This window comes from Papio anubis, chromosome X (genome assembly GCF_008728515.1).
Source record: "Papio anubis isolate 15944 chromosome X, Panubis1.0, whole genome shotgun sequence".
NCBI classification, from domain to species: Eukaryota; Metazoa; Chordata; class Mammalia; order Primates; family Cercopithecidae; genus Papio; species Papio anubis.
Genome location: NC_044996.1, coordinates 74716553 through 74734764, shown reverse-complemented (window position 1 = coordinate 74734764; position 18212 = coordinate 74716553). Strand labels below are relative to the sequence as shown.

The 18212-nt window shown below is 36.5% G+C and overlaps 1 protein-coding gene across 1 annotated transcript in view; it reads right to left on the bottom strand.

Moving 5' to 3' along the window:
* The window catches only part of ATRX (ATRX chromatin remodeler), a 281996-nt gene that overhangs the window by 47196 nt on the left and 216588 nt on the right, over positions 1–18212 (bottom strand). The window contains 2 exon segments of the mRNA XM_031660872.1: positions 5213–5407; positions 6442–6619. Of these exon segments, the coding sequence (XP_031516732.1) occupies positions 5213–5407; positions 6442–6619 (373 nt within the window).

The window sequence follows — 18212 nt, the reverse complement described above, 5'->3', positions numbered from 1 at the left end:
AACCCCGGAGGCGGAGGTTGCAGTAAGCTGAAATCACTCCACTGCACTCCAGCCTGGGCGATAGAGCGAGACTCGTCTCAAAAAAAAAAAAAAAAAAAAGTTATAAAAGGAAATGTCCTCGACACAGTAAAGGCCATTTATGAAACCCCACAGGTCATATCACACTCCATGGGGAAAAATTAAAAGCTTTATCTCTAAGATCAGGAACAAGATAAGGATGTCCACCTCTCATCATTTCTCTTTAACACAGTACTGGAAGTACTACCAAGAGCAATTAGACAAGAAAAACAAATAAAAGGCATCCAAATCAGAAATAAAGAATTAAAATCATCCTAGTTTGCAGAGGACATGATCCTATATATAGAAATCCCTAAGGACTCCACTAAAACACTATTAGAACTAATAAGTTCAGTAACATTGGAGGCTACGAAATCAACATACAAAACTCAGTTTCATTTTTTTACACGAAAATAATCAGAGAAAGAAATCAAGAAAACAATGCCATTTATAGTAGTATGAAAACAAACAAAATGCTTAGGAATAAATTTAACCAATGAAGTGAAAGATCTGTACACTGAAAACTGAAAAACACTGATGAAAGAAATTGAACACAAATAGTCTACGTTTTCTGTATTAGCAAAATTAATACTGTTAGAATGTACACACTACCCAAAGTGACATACAGATTCAACACAATCCCCATCAAAATTCCGAAGAAATTCACCTTGAAAAAAAGAAAAAGCAATCCTAAAATGTGTATGGAACCACAAAACACCCCAAATAGTGAATACAATTGTGACAAAGAAAATCAAAGGTGGAGTCATTTCCTGGTTTCAAATTATATTACAAAGCAAAGTAATTAAAACATTATGGTGGTCAGGTGCGGTGGCTCATGCCTGTAATCCCAGCACTTTGGCAGGCCAAGGCGCGTGGATGGGTTGAGGTCAGGAGTTCGAGACCAGCCTGGCCAACATGGTGAAACCCTGTCTCTACCAAAAATACAAAAATTAGCACTCCAGCCTGAGTGACATAGTAAGACTCTGTCTCAAAATAATAATAATAATAAAAATAATAATAATAATAATAGGGGCCAGATGCAGTGGCTCACGCCTGTAATCCCACCACTTTGGGAGGCTGAGGTGGGCTGATGACCTGAGGTCCTGAGTTTGAGACCAGCCTGGCCAACATGGCGAAACCCCATCTCTACTAAAAACACAAAAATTAGCTGGGCATGGTGGCATGTGCCTGTAATCCCAGCTACTTGGGAGGCTGAGGCAGGAGAATAGCTTGAGCCTGGGAGGCAGAGGTTGCGGTGAGCAGAGACTATGCCATTGCATTCCATCCTGGGCTACAGAACGAGACTGTGTCTCAATAATAATAATAATAATAATAATAATAATAATAACAAGAACAAGAATAACAACATTGAATACAAATGGACTAAATTCTCCAATCGAAAAACACAGACTGGCCAAATGGATGCAAAAACAACGGCCATTGGTCAGTTGCCTACCAAGAAATACACTTCTCCTATAAAAACACACATAGACTAAAATAAAGGGATGAAAAAAAGATATATTCCATGCCAATGGAAACCGAAAAAGAGCCTATAAAAAAGTCACTATACTTAGACAAAATAGATTTCAAGATCAAAAACTGTAAGAAGAGACAAAAAAGGTCACTATATACTAATAAAGGGGTAAGTTCAGCAAGAGGATATAATTATTTTATTTATTTATTTAAAGATGGAGTCTCCCCTGTCGCCCAGGCTGCAGTGCAGTGGCGGGATCTTGGCTTACTGAAACCTCTGCCTCCCAGATTCAAGCGATTCTCCTGCCTCAGCCTCCAAAGTAGCTGCGATTATAGGGGCCCACCACCAACCCCGGTTAATTTTTGTATTTTTAGTAGAGACAGGGTTTCACCATGTTGGCCAGGCTAGTCTCAAACTTCTGACCCAAAGTGATCTGCCCACCTCAGCCTCCTGAAGTGCTGGGATTACAGGCGTGAGACACCATGCCCGGCCAGGATATAATAATTTTAAATATATATGCACCCAACACTGGAGCAGCCAGATATACAAAGGAAACATTATTAGAGTGAGAGAGAGAGATAGGCCCCCAGTACAGTAATAGCTGGAGACTTCAACACCACAGTTTCAGTGTTGCACAGATAATCCAGACAGAAAATCAACAAAGAAATATCAGACTTAATCTGCACTACAGACCAAATACACAAAATAGATAATTTAAAGAATATTTCATTTAATGGCTGCATTATACATACTCTTCTCTCCAGCACATGGATCATTCTCAAGGAGACACCGTATGTTAAGCCAAAAACAGTATTTAAAATTCCAATAAACTGAAATCATATCAAGTATCTTCTCTGACCACAATGAATTAAAACTAGAAATCAGTAACAAGAGAAATTTTTGATATTCTGAACACGTGAAAAGTAAACAATATACTCTTGAATAACCAGTGGGTTAGTGAAGAAACTGAAAAAGAAATTAAAAATTTCTTGAAACAAATAATAATGGAAACACAACATACCAAAAACCTATGGGATACAGCGAAATCAGTACTCAGAGGGAAGTTTATAGCTGTAAGTACCAACATCAAAGAAAGTAGAAAAACTTTGAATAAACAACCTAACGATGCATCTTAAGGAAGTAAAAGCAAGAGAAGAAAAGTAGAAAAGATCAATGAAACAAACACTTGGTTTTTTGAAAAGATAAAGTCCACAAACCTTTAGCCAGACTTCTTAAGAAAAAAAAGAGAGAATACCCAAATAAATGAAATCAGAGATGGAAAAGGAGACATTAAAACTGATACCACAGAAATTTAAATGACCATTAGAGGCTACTATGACCAACTATATGCCAATAAATTGGAAAACCTAGAAGAAATGGACAAATTCCTAGACACATGCAATCTACTAAGATTGAACCAGGAAGAAATCCAAAACCCGAACAGACCAATAACAACTAATGAGATCAAAGTAATAATAAAAAGTCTCCAAAGCAAAGAAAACCTAGAGACCCCAATTTACCTAAATAATTTTCATTTTAGGTTCACGGGTACATGTGCGGGTAAATTTACCCCAATTTATGTGCACGTGTACCCCTGAACCTAAAATGAAAATGTAAAATAAAACAAACATATTATGGCATGTAAAGCCCCAACCCCACCCCCCAAAGAAAAATTAAAAAATGAAAAGCCAGGTACCTAATACCTTCACTGCTGAATTTTACCAAACATTCCAAGAAGTACTAATTCCAATCCTCCTCAAACTATTCTGAAAAATAGAGAAGGAATACTTCCAAATTCTTTCTGAGACCAGTATTACAACGATACCGAAACCAGACAAAGACACATCAAAAAAGGAAAACTACAGGCCAATATTCCTGATGATCATTCACACAAAAATCCTCAACAAAATACTAGCAAAACAAATTGAACAACACATTAAAAAGGTCATTCATCATGACCAAGTGGGATCTATCCTAGGGATGCAATGATGGCTCAGTTTATGGATATCAGCCGAGTGCGATGGCTCATACCTGTAGTCCCAGCACTTTGGGAGGTCGAGGTGGGAGGATCCCTTGAGCCCAGGAGTTCAAGACGAGCCTGGGCAACATAAAGAGACCTCACCTCTACAAACAAACAAACAAACAAACCAGAAAAACACATACATACATACATACACACATATACACACACACACACACACGGAAAATCAATGTGATACATCATATCAACAAAACGAAGGATAAAAACCATATAATCATTTCAATTCATGCTGGAAACGCATGTGATAATATTCAACATCCCTTCATAATAAAAAGCCCTAAAAACTTGGGTATCAGAGGAACATACTTCAACATATTAAAACTATATACGACAGACCCACAGCTACTATCATACTGAATGGGAAAAAACTCAAAGTCTTTGCTCTAAGATCTTGAACACAACAAGGTTGCCCACTTTCACTACTGTTATTTAACATCATACAGGAAGTCCTAGTAAGAGTAATCAAAGAAGACAAAGAAATAAAGCACATACAAATGGGAAAGGAAGAAGTCAAATTATCCTTGTTTGCAGATGACATGACCTTATATTTGGGGGAAAAACAAACAAACAAAAAAAAACTAAAGACTCCAGTGGGGAGCGGGAGGGCAGGGGAGTGGGGAGAGAAGAAAAGAGAAGAGAGAAAGAAAACTACTGGGTTCAAATTCTAGCTGTAACACTTACTGGTCATGTACCCTTGTGTAATCACAAACTCTAAGTCTCAGCTTCCTGAGATAATGTGTATGAGACAGGCCTTTATAAACCTTCAAGTTTTCCATAAATGTGAAGAATATTTAAACTTCACAAGACATAAACTAAGCTGACTACATCATACCATCTTAACAGTTTTATCACACAATATTACTGATTGTGAAAGCGTTCTGTATTTTAAAGTCCAGATTTATTTAAACTAAAATAAAGCATCCTAAATGTCATTCAATTCTGGAAATCCCAGGTCCTCGGCTTTGTTTCTTGTATTTGAAAATAACTTTCTAATCTCCATTTGGAGGACAAACAAATATAATGATTAAAAGTAATGCTTTTGACTTGGTCAGATATGATTTGAAGGCCAGCTTCATGATATGGTGTGTAAACTCGGGTAAGTTACCTAACATCTCTGAACCTCAATTTCCTCATCTTGAAAATGAAAACAGGACTATCTGCTTTTCAGTTGCTGCTGGATTGAGGGAGATAATCTGAACAATGTCTTGTTTTTCTTAGTATGCTCTCACAGTATACCTCTCAAAGTCAGCAAATAATAAATGTTTATAAAATTAATTGGTTTCTTGCAACCCGAAATTCACCATAAGAATAAATTCAAAGTAATTCCCCCTTTTCTAATTGGAAAATTTGTCTGCTACTTCTCATAAAAGTTGAAGTGTAAAGTATATTAGAAAATATGCTAATTAGATATATGTGGCATAAAATATGTGTTTCAGAATATACTTTTTGTGGTGCTATATGGAGAATTGATCAAGCACCCTATCATTTATAATTTTCTAGACAAAATTCATTAAATATAATTTTATTCTCCTTGAAAAATTCTGAAATATAGCCTTAATCGGATGACTAACTTTCATATTAGTAGTAAAATTTCTTTAGTCCATGTTGGTTTGTTAAGCCAGTGATCTAAATATTTTTACCTTTGGCAGCATGGGAGTATCCCTCTTCTTCTTCTTTTCTGAATTAGGGTCATCTAATAAGTCTGGCTCAAAAGTATAAAGTTCAGTAAGCTCATTCATAGTAAAATGACGCTCCACCTGCTGCTGATCAACAACTCGAAAAGACAGTGACTGCTTAGTTACTTGCCGATCATAAATCTTATCTTCCATGGTTCCCTTTGTAAAAAGAAGGAAGAATATACAAAAAAATTAAATTTTGTAAGCATGAAACTTAATCAAGGATAAATACAGTTACTGGTTAATATGAAATGGTAAAACTTCATGGTAATATATTGCCATAAAGAAAAACTCATCAGCAATTTTGCTTAATTCATGAAAGATTTCATCTGTTTAGCATAGTTTACCATAACAAATAAAATTACATTACTGATAATTATTCTATATTATCTGACCAAAACGCATTCATGTGTTGCTTTATTTATTTCTGCACTCCGTAGAAGGAGGACAGCAGGCAGATACCAGAGTAAATAGAAATAAAGGGACAGACACAAAAAACATTTAGGTAAATATTGAAGTTAGAAGGCAAGAGAGCAGTTTGATTCCTTTTCAATGTAATATAATAAGCTATCAACAAACACCATAAACTGCCTTTATATCATCTTATTGTCTATGATTTCAAGACAGAAAACAAATATAAAACACCATATCCATTACACATAAACTACATTAATTAAATGTATACATATACTAAATGTATATTAAATATAAAAATTACATTATAAATGAGAATGTATAGAAGTTATAAGCAGGAAAGAAAAAAATAAAAGAAAATTGAATAAATAAATAACAGGAAAGAGTTTACATAACGCTGTCAATCAACTTATATACTAAAGAAGATCAAATAAGCAAGGATCTACAAAAAAAAAAAAAAAAAAAAAAAAAAACAGTCTCTGGTTGAGAAGCCCAGATTTGGAGGCAGGTTGAGAGGGTTGCATCTGCTGTGGGTAGCATCCACTAAATCTGTTTACTCATGCAAAACAATCTCAACATGAGAAAGATGACATTACAGAAATGGATACACTACAAAACAGAAAATCAAGAAAAGCCAAAACTGACTTCTGCTGCTTTATGTACAGAAATGGTATTTCCAACTTTATTTCCCTCTCTGTAATACATACATGTTTCATACCTCTAAAATATTATCAGTTTCACACGAACTTTCAATATGAAAAAGAGAATTATAAACCTACCTGAGCTAAGAACCTATATACATAAACAGGCTTAGTTTGTCCAAAGCGATAAACTCTGAATATACTCTGGATGTCATAAGATGGATTCCAAGAAGCATCAAATATAATTACTCGATTAGCAGCTACCAGATTAATTCCTAGAGATCCTGCTTTAGTAGAAATGATAAATAATCGCCCTCTGAAAATGAAAATATAGAATGCTTCAGTAATTAGTACTTTACAAATATTTTAATTACAATATGACTTTTTGATACTTAGGCAGTTTTTTTTTTAACTATCAAGAGTTCAGAGAATTCATTTCTTACTTACTGAAGAAAATAAGATATTATATAAGGAGTCAGGATGATAATACATATGCCTAGGAAGAATCCTATTGTTGGAAAATAAAATAGTCTGATTTAGGAATAAAGATGAAATGAAAAATTAAATATTTACAATGTAGTCAAGGTTTTATTTACAGATTTCTGAATAAATTGAGAGAATTTATATTTAACTTCAAAGTCTATATTGTATTGGGTACAGCTAGGGGCACTAAGTACATCAAAATGAAGGACAATGCAAAAGTAGGTGAATATGTAGGAGTGACTGAACATTTATAATACAGCATAATGAATATAAGGAGAGACGTTAGATAGATGCAAGGTACTGGGGTAGATAAAACAGGAGCAAGAAGACAGACACAGGGCTCCAGGAAGGGTGTGTCTAAAGAAAAAAAAAGAAACCGATAGATTACCTGATTTGTTGAAACACAAGCATTTATAGTTTTTTTCTTTCTTTTTTTTTTTTTTTTTGAGACAGAGACTCACTCTGTCAGCCAGGCTGGAGTGCAATGGCGCAATCTCAACTCACTGCAACCTCCGCCTCCTAGGTTCAAGCGATTCTCCTGCCTCAGTCTCCTGAGCAGCTGTGATTACAGGCGCAACACCATGCCTGGTTAATTTTTGTATTTTCAGTAGAGATAGGGTTTTGCCATGTTGGCCAGGCTGGTCTTGAACTCCTGACCTAAGGTAATCTGCCCACCTCAGCCTCCCAAAGTGCTGGGATTACAGGTGTGTGCTACCATGCCTGGCCAAGATTTACAATATTTCTATAGTAGAATTTAGAAATGAATTGGTGATAGGTATATAGAATACTAAGCAAATGGTAAAAACAAATCACTACTTCAGCAAAATATAATAAATAAGTACACAAAAAAAGAAAAACACAGTATTCAAGTGGCTTACAAATATTTACATAGCCACAATAAAGAAGACACTGCAAATTAATTTAGGCAAATATTATGAAAAATTATACTGGGTAAACAAATGAGGAAAAGTGTGCATGTACTTGTGGTAAATTACTACCTTACACTTTAGAAAGGATGTAGGTAAGTAAGAATTACCAAGAGTTGAAGTTGGTTACCTCCAGAAAGTAGAAATCACAGGTAGAAAGAGATTTGGTCACGGGACTGGTTTTTATTTGAAGCCTTGTAAAACTATCTGTTTTTTAAAAATATGTAAATATATTACTTTGATATTAATGAAAATTTAATTTGAAAAAGATTAGATAAACACTTTTTGAAAATAAAAACAACTCTAAGGAAAAAAATTCCTCAGTTCCACTCCCCAGAAACAACCTCCATTCAAATCATGATATATTTCCTATAGGTTTCTTTTTTTCTGAATATGTACTTTTTAAATTTTGCAGTCAGGATAATATCTGTATATACAATATGTATTAAGAACAGTTCCCCAAATTTCTTGGTAAACATCATGCTTGGTAGCTGCATAGTATTGCATTGGATGACTGTACAATAATTTAATAATTTGCTTATTGCTGGTAACTTATAGAGTGACAAAAATCCCTGGAATATAATAAGCTCTCAATAATCAACACAAAATTTCTTTTCTTTCATGAAAGAAAATTAATTACTAAAATGCCATACTAATTACATTTACAGCATTCATTATACACTAGAATGCAAAGAAACTCTAAATTTAAATGATGGGGAAAAGTTTACAATTTAGTTTACCAATCATATTATATACTAAAGAAAAATCCTGGTATAAAATAAATAGAGATACTAAATTCATATTTTATGTCAATTTGGAACTACCACACATCTATGAATATAGACTACAGAAATTATCACAAAAGTTGACCAATTTTGAAGAAAATGTATTTATCACAGTGTTATTTTATAGCAGCATAAGGTTGAAAATTAAACAATATGTACAACATAGAGAACTAAATTACACTCTGGCTATGTTACCATTAAAAATCCAAATACTACATTATGTGGAAGAAAAGCAGAATATAGAGCCTTACTAAATACAATTGCAAATGCATTAAAAACAAAAACATATACACACAATGTTAACAGTGGTTCTCTGTGGTCAGTGGGATTATGATGACAAGTTTCATCTTTATACCTCTATAACACATATTCATTACAGAGAATAAACTGTAGCTTCTTTAATTAGAGGACACACTTGAAGGTATATGGGTAAATGCTTGTCCAAAATTATTCCAGTTATTAATATCTATCCCACATAAGCAAAAGATGGCATAGAGCTATACAAAAGAATCAAGCATATAGAATGGTATAAACTATGTAGGTTAAAAAACACACAGACATACATACACACACAACACACATGAAACCTTAAATAACTTCAATATGCAAGTCCATATTGAGATAAACTACCCAATACATTTTTTAGATATTCTTAATACTAAGTATTAGTATTAAAGTATATACTCAAAACAAACATAATTAAAATATAAAGGATTATTTGCACAGTGCTCATATAAACCATCTTATACATGTCTTTTGATAAAAGCATTTCTGTCAGGTACATATCTAAGAGTGGAATTGCTGAGTCATAGGGTATTTACATGCACTGCTAAACTGAACAAATAGTTCTGTAAAGTAGTTATTCCAATTCATATTCCCACCAGCAGTATATGAGGCTTCCAGTTGTTCAGGTCCTTGACAACTCATGGTACTGTCTTTTTGTTTTTATTATAACCTTCGAAAACAGTTTAAGGTTCACAAAAATTATACCAGTTGAGTTCCCATATATCCTTCACTCTCGGCTTCCAATGGTAACCTACAACTTATATAACAACAATACATTGTCAAAACCAGGAAATTGATGTTGGTATGAACTCAAGTACAGAGCTCATTTGGGTTTCATCAGTTTTTGTTTGATGTATAGTTCTACAAAATTTTATCATGCATGTAGAATCATGTAACCATTACCAAAGCAGGATACAGAACTGTTCTATTATCACAAAAAAAGAAACACCTTTCTTGTGTTATCCCTTCGTATTCATGCCCTTCCCCTAACCCTAAACCCTGTCAACTACAGATCTGTTCTTTATCATTATACTTCTGTCAAATTGCAAGGTTATATGACAAGTATGTTTAGTTTTGTTTTTTTGAACTGTCAAATTGTTTTCCAGAATGGTGGTTATCATTTTATATTCCCACTAGTAATGTAGGATAGATCTAGTTTCTCTATATCCTCACTAGCATTTAACGTTGTCACTATTTTTTATTTTAGCCATGTTGATAGGTGTGAAGTGACAACTCATGTGGTTTTAAATTACACTTTTCTTTCGTTTCTAGAGACAGGATCTCACTCTGTCTCCCCGGTTGGAGTGCAGTGGCACAATCACAGCTCACTGCAACCTCGAATTCCTGGGCTCAAGTGATCCTCCTGCCTCAGCTCCTAAGTAGCTATGACTATAGACATGTGCCACCATGCCCAGCTAATTGTATTTAATTTTTTGTAGAGATAGATTCTCACCATGTTGCCCAGGCTGGTCTTGAATCTGTGGCCTCAAGTGATACTCCCACCTCAGCCTCCCAAAGCCCTGGGATTGCAGGCCTGAGCCACCAGCCTCACCTAAATTACATTTCCCTAATGGCTAGTGATGCTATCTTTTCATATGCTTATTTGCATAGCCTTCCTCAGAGAACTGTCAGTTCAAGTCCTTTGCCCATTTACTAACTGGGTTGTTTTCTTTCTGAGAGTTCTTTATACATTCTGAATGATTCCTTTGTTAAATATGCAAATTGCAAATATTTTCTCCAAGTCTGTAAGTTGTCTTTTCCTTTCCCTAAGAGTCTTTCACAGCCAAAAGTTTTTAATTTTGATTAAGTCTAATTATTGATTTTTTGTTTAATGGATTATATGCCTTTGGTATCATGACTAAGAACTCTGCCTAACCCTAGATGCAGAAGATTTTCTTCTGTTTTCTTATACAAGTATAATAGTTTTACATTTAGATTTATGATGCATTTTGACTTGATTTTTTAAAATATGGGTAAGGCTTCAGTAAAGGTGTTTTTGGCCTATGAAAGTCTAATTGTTTCAATACCAGTTTTTGAAAAGGCTATGCTCTCTCCATTTAATTGCTTTTGCATCTTTTGTCAAAACCATTTTTAACTTGAATTTCTTTGATGATTAATAAGGATCACCATGCTTTCTTTTTTTTTTTTTTTTTTTTTTTTTTGAGACGGAGTCTCACTCTGTCACCCAGGCTGGAGTGCAGTGGCCGGATTTCAGCTCACTGCAAGCTCCGCCTCCCGGGTTCCCGCCATTCTCCTGCCTCAGCCTCCCGAGTAGCTGGGACTACAGGCGCCTGCCACCTCGCCCGGCTAAGTTTTTGTATTTTTAGTAGAGACGGGGTTTCACTGTGTTAGCCAGGATGGTCTCGATCTCCTGACCTCGTGATCCGCCCGTCTCGGCCTCCCAAAGTGCTGGGATTACAGGCTTGAGCCACCGTGCCCGGCCCAAGGATCACCATGCTTTCATACATTTACTGGCCATTCGGATATCATCTTTTGTAAAGTCCTGTTCAAGTTTTGCCCATTTTTCCATTGGGTTGTCTAGTTTACCCTACTGATTTTTAAGAGTTCTTTATATATCCTGGATGAGACCTTTTTAGATGTATATATTGGGAACAGCTTCTCCAACTTCGTGACTTGCCTTTACACTCTTAATGTGAAATGACATTTGTATTAGTCAGGGTTTTCCAGAGAAACAGAACCAACAGGAGTTTAGAACTTCTGTGTACATGCGCGTGTGTGTGTGTGTGTGCATGCGTGCAGACATATTACGAGATTTGCCTCACTGTGATTATGGAAGCTGCAAAGTGCTACAATGTGCTGTTCACAAGCTGCAAAACCAGGGAGCTAACTGTATAAATCCTGGTCCCAGTTCAAAGGACTGAAAATCAGGCAGCCCTAGGCTGTGGGTGGGGGCAGTTGGTGTAAGTCCTAGTCTGTCTGAGTCTGAAGGCTGAAGAACCACGATTACCAATCTCCAAGGGCTTGATAAGATGGATGTCCCAGCTCAAAGAGAGAGAGCAAATCTGCCCTTCTTCTGCATTTTTGGTCAATTCAGGCCCTCAATGGATAGGATGATGCCCACTCACACTGATGAGGGCAATCTTCTTTACTCAGTCTACTAATTCAAATGCCCTTTCAGGAGCACCCTCACAGACATATCCAGAAATGTTTTATCAGCTGCATGGGCATCTCTTAGCCCAGTCAAACTGACACATAAAATTAACTATCACACCTTTGGTGAACAGAAGTCCTTAATTTTAATGAAGCCCAAATTACCAATCTTATATATATATACAAGGGACAGAAGGCAGCTCTGAAAAGTGAGAAGGATGAGGCAGATGGGTAGGGCCCTCAGGATATAAAGGATAATGTGGTACTGAGTTTCATGGGCTACCTTTTTATTTTTAAAATCTTATTTTTTTTGAGACAGGGTCTTGAATTGTCACCCACAGTGGAGTGCAATTGCATGATCACAGCTCAATGCAGCCTTGACCTGCTGGGCTCAAGCACTCCTCTCACCTCAGCCTCCCAAGTAGCTGGGACTACAGAAATGCACTAATGCACCCAGCTAATTTTTAAATTTTTTGTGCAGACAGGGTCTCACTATGTTGCCCAGGCTGGTTTTCAATTCCTGGGCTCAAGTGATCCTCCTGCCTCGACTTCCCAAAACGCTGGGATTACACGTGTGAGCCACCGAGCCCAATGTTATAGACTTTCTTTCTGCCTCATGTATCCTAGATTGGTTGCTGAAGAACTCCAGAAGGTGCTGTCAAAAAAATCTCCAAGAAAAGCCAACCCTCCAGCCACAGGACCAGGAAAGGGGCAGCATAGCAAGACAGAAAACGTTAGGATAACCACTCAATTCCAACCAAACAGTACAGCAAAAACTGTAGCTGAACCTCATCCTTCTACTGTAACTAAGTTATAACAAGGCACTGCCAGGGTGGGGTCAGAGAAGTCTGATTTAACAAGGTCCTCCCTATGATCTAACAGTGTCAATGAAGGCCATGTAGGGAAACAATACATCCACCCACACCCAGGAGTTACAAGAAAACCCCTTCCCTTCCTACTGGAATTATACCACCATCCAGTAACTAATGAGTCACCCCCTGTGAGTGGAGGCCATCTGGAAAGAGGTAAACAGGTAATCTTGAGCCTCTGTCCCCCAACCCAGCCAAGGTAATACCAGTAGAGGCCCAGTGAGGAGACTGAACTCCCACTATCAACTGGCAAAAATGTGGTAGGGTACCTCAAGCCCTGCCAAAACATTTGTCAGAAGATGCCTACTATAACAAAAGATTTAAACAAAATCCAGCATCTCATGATATAGTAACCAATATGCCCAGTTTAAACAGAAGAACTTTTTCATAATAAGAACCAGAAAAATCTCAAGTTCAATGAGAAAAGACAATCAACAGACACCAACACTGAGATGACATAAATGTTAGAATTGTCTGACAAGGATTTTTAAAGTAGTCATTATAAAAATGCCTCATAAGCAATTATTAACATACCTGAGATAAATGAAACAAATATTCTCAGCAAAGAAACAGAAGACATAAAAAAAGAACCAAATGAAAATTTTAGGCTGGCCACGGCAGCTCAGGCCTGTAATCCCAGCACAGTGGGAGGCAAAGGCAGGCAGATTACTTGAGATCAGGAGTTCCAAACCAGTCTGGCCAACGTGGTGAAACCCTGTCTGTACTAAAAACACAAAAGTTAGCTGGGTGTGGTGGTGCATGCCTGTAATCCCAGCTACTTGGGTGGCTGAGGCATGAGAATTGCTTGAATCTGGAAGGTGGAGTCTGCAGTGAGCTGAGATCTTGCCAATGCACTCCAGCTTGGGCAAGAGTGAGACCCTGTCTCCAAAAAAAAAAAAAAATTAGAACTGAAAAATAAAACAGAAATTAAAAACTCAGAGTGAGTTGAGTAGAATGCAGAGAGCAGAAGATTTGGTGACTTTGAAGACTAAACAACAGAAATGGCCTAATCTGAACAACAGAGAAAAATGGAATGGAAAAGAAACTCATGTATCCATGGGACTATAACAAAAGATTTAACATTTTTGTCATTAGAGTCCTAAAGGAAGAGGAGAAAGGAGGAGGGGCTGAAATTCAAAAGAAATAATGACTGAAAATTACCAATATGCATTAAGAAACATAAATCTGCAGGTTTAAGTAGTTGAATGAACCACAAACAGGATAAACCCAAACAAATCCATGACAAGATATATCAGTCATCTTCCGAAAACGCAGAAAAATAATCTTTTTTTTTTTTTTTTTTTTTTGAGACGGAGTCTCGCTCTGTAGCCCAGGCTGGAGTGCAGTGGCCGGATCTCAGCTCACTGCAAGCTCCGCCTCCCGGGTTCACGCCATTCTCCGGCCTCAGCCTCCCGAGTAGCTGGGACTACAGGCGCCCGCCACCTCGCCCGGCTATTTTTTGTATTTCTTAGTAGAGACGGGGTTTCACCGTGTTAGCCAGGATGGTCTCGATCTCCTGACCTCGTGATCCGCCCATCTCGGCCTCCCAAAGTGCTGGGATTACAGGCTTGAGCCACCGCGCCCGGCCAAAATAATCTTGAAAGAAGAGAAAAACAACACCTTATCTAAGGGGAAAAAACAATTCAAACAGCAAGTTTCTCGTAAGAAACCAGGGAGGCAAGAAGGTAGTGACACATATTTTTCAAGTACTGAAAGGAAAGAATTGCCAACCCAGAAATCTACATCCAGCTGAAATACCATTCAAGAATGAAGGGGAGGCCGGGCGCGGTGGCTCAAGCCTGTAATCCCAGCACTTTGGGAGGCCGAGATGGGCAGATCACGAGGTCAGGAGATCGAGACCATCCTGGCTAACATGGTGAAACCCCGTCTCTACTAAAAAAATACAAAAAAACTAGCCTGGCGGGGCGCCGAGACCACACACGCTCCCCACGAGGCTGAGGCAGGAGAATTGCATGAACCTGGGAGGTGGGGGTTGCGGGGAGCGGAGATCCGGCCACTGCACTCCAGCCTGGGCAACAGAGTGAGACTCCGTCTCAAAAAAAAAAAAAAAAAGAATGAAGGGGGAATCATTTGTTGCCAGCAGACTTGCTGTTAAAGAATGGATAGGCCAGGCGTAGTGGCTCAGGCCTGTAATCTCAGCACTTTGGGAGGCCAAAGCAGGCGGATCACTTGAGCTCAGGAGTTCAAGACCAGCCTGGGAAACATGGTACAACCCCATCTCTACAAAAAATACAGAAATTAGCCAGGTGTGGTGGTGTGCACCTGTAGTCCCAGCTACTTGGGACGCTGAGGAGGGAGGATGGCTAGAGCCTGGGAGGTCAAGCTGCAGTGAGCCAAGATTGTACCACTGTATGCCAGCCTGAGTGACAGAGCAAGACCCTGCTTAAAAAAAAAAAAAAAAAAAAGGAATGGCTAAAATAAGTTCTGTAAATATAAAGGAAATGATAAAAGAAGGATTACTGAAACGTTAGGGAGAAGTAACAATGAAAACAGCAAATAATAAATATGAGTCAATACAACACTTTCCTCTGGTTGTGTTTTCTAAATTATATTCTATGGTTGAAGAAAGAATAATTACACTGACTGATATGGTTAAACACTTGAGACAGTCATATTATAAAAAGGGAATCAAAAGGATATAAAGAGTTAAGGTTTCTGCACGTCAATTAAACTGCCAAAATGACACCAGTAGACTGTAATAAGTGTGTGTATATGTATGATGTAACACCTACAGCAACCACTATCAAAGCTATACAAAGAGAAACACTAAAAAAACTATAGATTAATCAAAATAGAATTTCAAAAATATAAAACTAACCCACAGGAAAGGAGGAAAAAGAAATCATAAACAAAAGAAAATAGAATGAAAGAGAACAAATTGAGCAAAAAAATAAAATGGTAGACTGAAGCCCTACACTAAATATAAACGGTCCACATACATCATTTAAAAGAAAGATTGAGTGGATAAAAAATAAAACAAAAAACATGACCCAACCACATGCTGTTTACAAGAAACTCACTTCAAATAAAACAACATAGGTGAGTTGAAGTAAAAGGATGAAAAACTATATACCATGTAAACACCAATCAAAATAAAACAAGAGTGGTTATATCAGTATCAGATAAAATAGATTTCAGAGCAAAGAAGATTATGAGGGATAGAGAGGGGCACAGCAATACTAAACGTGCATAATAAACAACAGAGCTGAAAATATCAGAAGTAAAACCTGATAGAACTGAAGGAGAAACAGAAAAATCCACAATTATAGTTGGAGATTTCAACCTTCCTCTCAAAAACTGATAACCATATAGACAAAAAAAATCAGCAAAAGTAAAGAAGAACACAAGAACCTTATCGAAGAACAAAATCTAATCAATATTTATAGAACACTCACCCAACAACAGCAGAGTACATATGCTCTTCAAGGGCCAGTCTACTCAGGGCATAAAACAAAGCACAACAAACTTAAAAGAATTGAAATTATACAGATTATATTTCCTGAACATAATTGAATTAAACTAGAAATCCACAAAAGAAAAATAATGGGAACCTCCAAATGCATGGAAATTAAACAACATGCTTCTAGCTATGAGTCAAAGATGAATTCTAAAATAAAAATATACTGAACTAAATGAAAATATAACATATCGAAGTTTGTATAACTAAAGCAGTGCTGAAAGGGAAATCTGTAACACTAAATGCTTACATTAGAAAAGAAAAAAAGCCTCAAATCAAATTAGTAATCTAAGCTTCTACCTCCCGAAAGTAGAACAGTAAGAGCAAAACAAACCAAAAGCAAGATGAAATTAAAATAGGAAAAAAAAAAAAAAAAAAAGAAAATCAAGGGAATAAAACACTAGTTATTTGTAACAATTAATGAAATTGACAAACCTCTAGCAAGACTAATAAAAAGAAAACACACAAATTACCAGTATCACAAGTGAAACAGAAGCTATCACTATAGACCCTAAAGACATGAAAAGGATATTAAGAAAATGCTATGAACAATTCTACACATACATTTGAAATTACAATGAAATGAACCAACTCTTACAAAAGCACAAACTACCACAAGTCATTCAATATAAAATAGATCATTTGAATAATCCTAAAACTACTGAGGAAATTTAATTAGTGCTTTCTAAACTCCTCAAAAAAGAAATCTTCAAGGCCAGAACTAGTTTCACTGGCAAATTTTACCAAACATTTAAGATTAACACAAATCCCCATAATCTTTGTCAGAAAATAGAAGAGAAAACAATTACTGACTTATTTTATGAGGTCAATATTAACCTGATACCAAAACCAGACAACGAAAACAACTGAATATATAACAGTAACTCTCATAAATATCTCTCAACAAAATATTAGCAAACAGAACCAAGTACTATATAAAAACAATTATCCTTATGATCAAGTGGAGTTTTATTCCAGGCATGAAAGGTTGGTTCAGTATTCAAAAACCAATCTACATAGCATACCATATTAACAGATTAAGAAGACAAAACAGATGATACTGAGGCAGAAAAAGCATTTGACAAATGTAAACACCCATTCATCATAAAAACTCTGAGAAAATTAAGAATAGAGGGGAACCGCCTCAACTTGATGAAGAGTAATTACAAAAAAAGTACAGCATGGCTGTGCATTCCTACTCAAAGAGGCTGAGGCAGGAGGATCCCTTGAACCTAGGAGTTTGAGGCTGCAGTGAGGTACGATCACACCACAGAATTCCACTCATGGTGATAGACAGAGACCTTGTCTCAAAACAAAAACAACCCCCCGACCCAAAAAAACAACCTTACAGCTAACAACATAGTTAATGAAGACAGAATGCTTTTCTCCTAAGATCAGGAAGAAGGTAAGGATATCCACTCTCACCATTGCTACTAACTATATTACTCTTAAGTTTTAACCAGTATGAGGTATAGGGAGGGACACAGCAATATTAAACGTACATAATAAACAGAGCTGAAAATATCAGAAGCAAAATCTGACATAACTTAAAGGAGAAACAGACAAATTCACAATTACAGTTAGAGACTTTTCTTGCAGTAAGACAAGAAAAGGAAACAAACGGCGTATAGATCATAAAAGAAGAAATAAAACTATCCCTACTTGCAGATAGTATAATGGTCTTAGAAAATCCCAAGAAATCTATAAAACAAACTCCTAGAACAAATCAAGTCAGCAAGTTTACAGACAAAAGATTAACACAAAAACCAACTGCATTTCTATATTTGAGCAATGAACACATGGAAACAAAAGTTAAAAATATAGTATCATTTACAATAGCTAAAAAAAAGAGAAATACCTGGGTGTAAATCTAACAAAAGACCTACAGGACCTGTATACTTAAAACTACAAAACACTGATGGAAGGAATCAAAGATCAACATTAATGGAGACATACACTGAGTTCACTGATC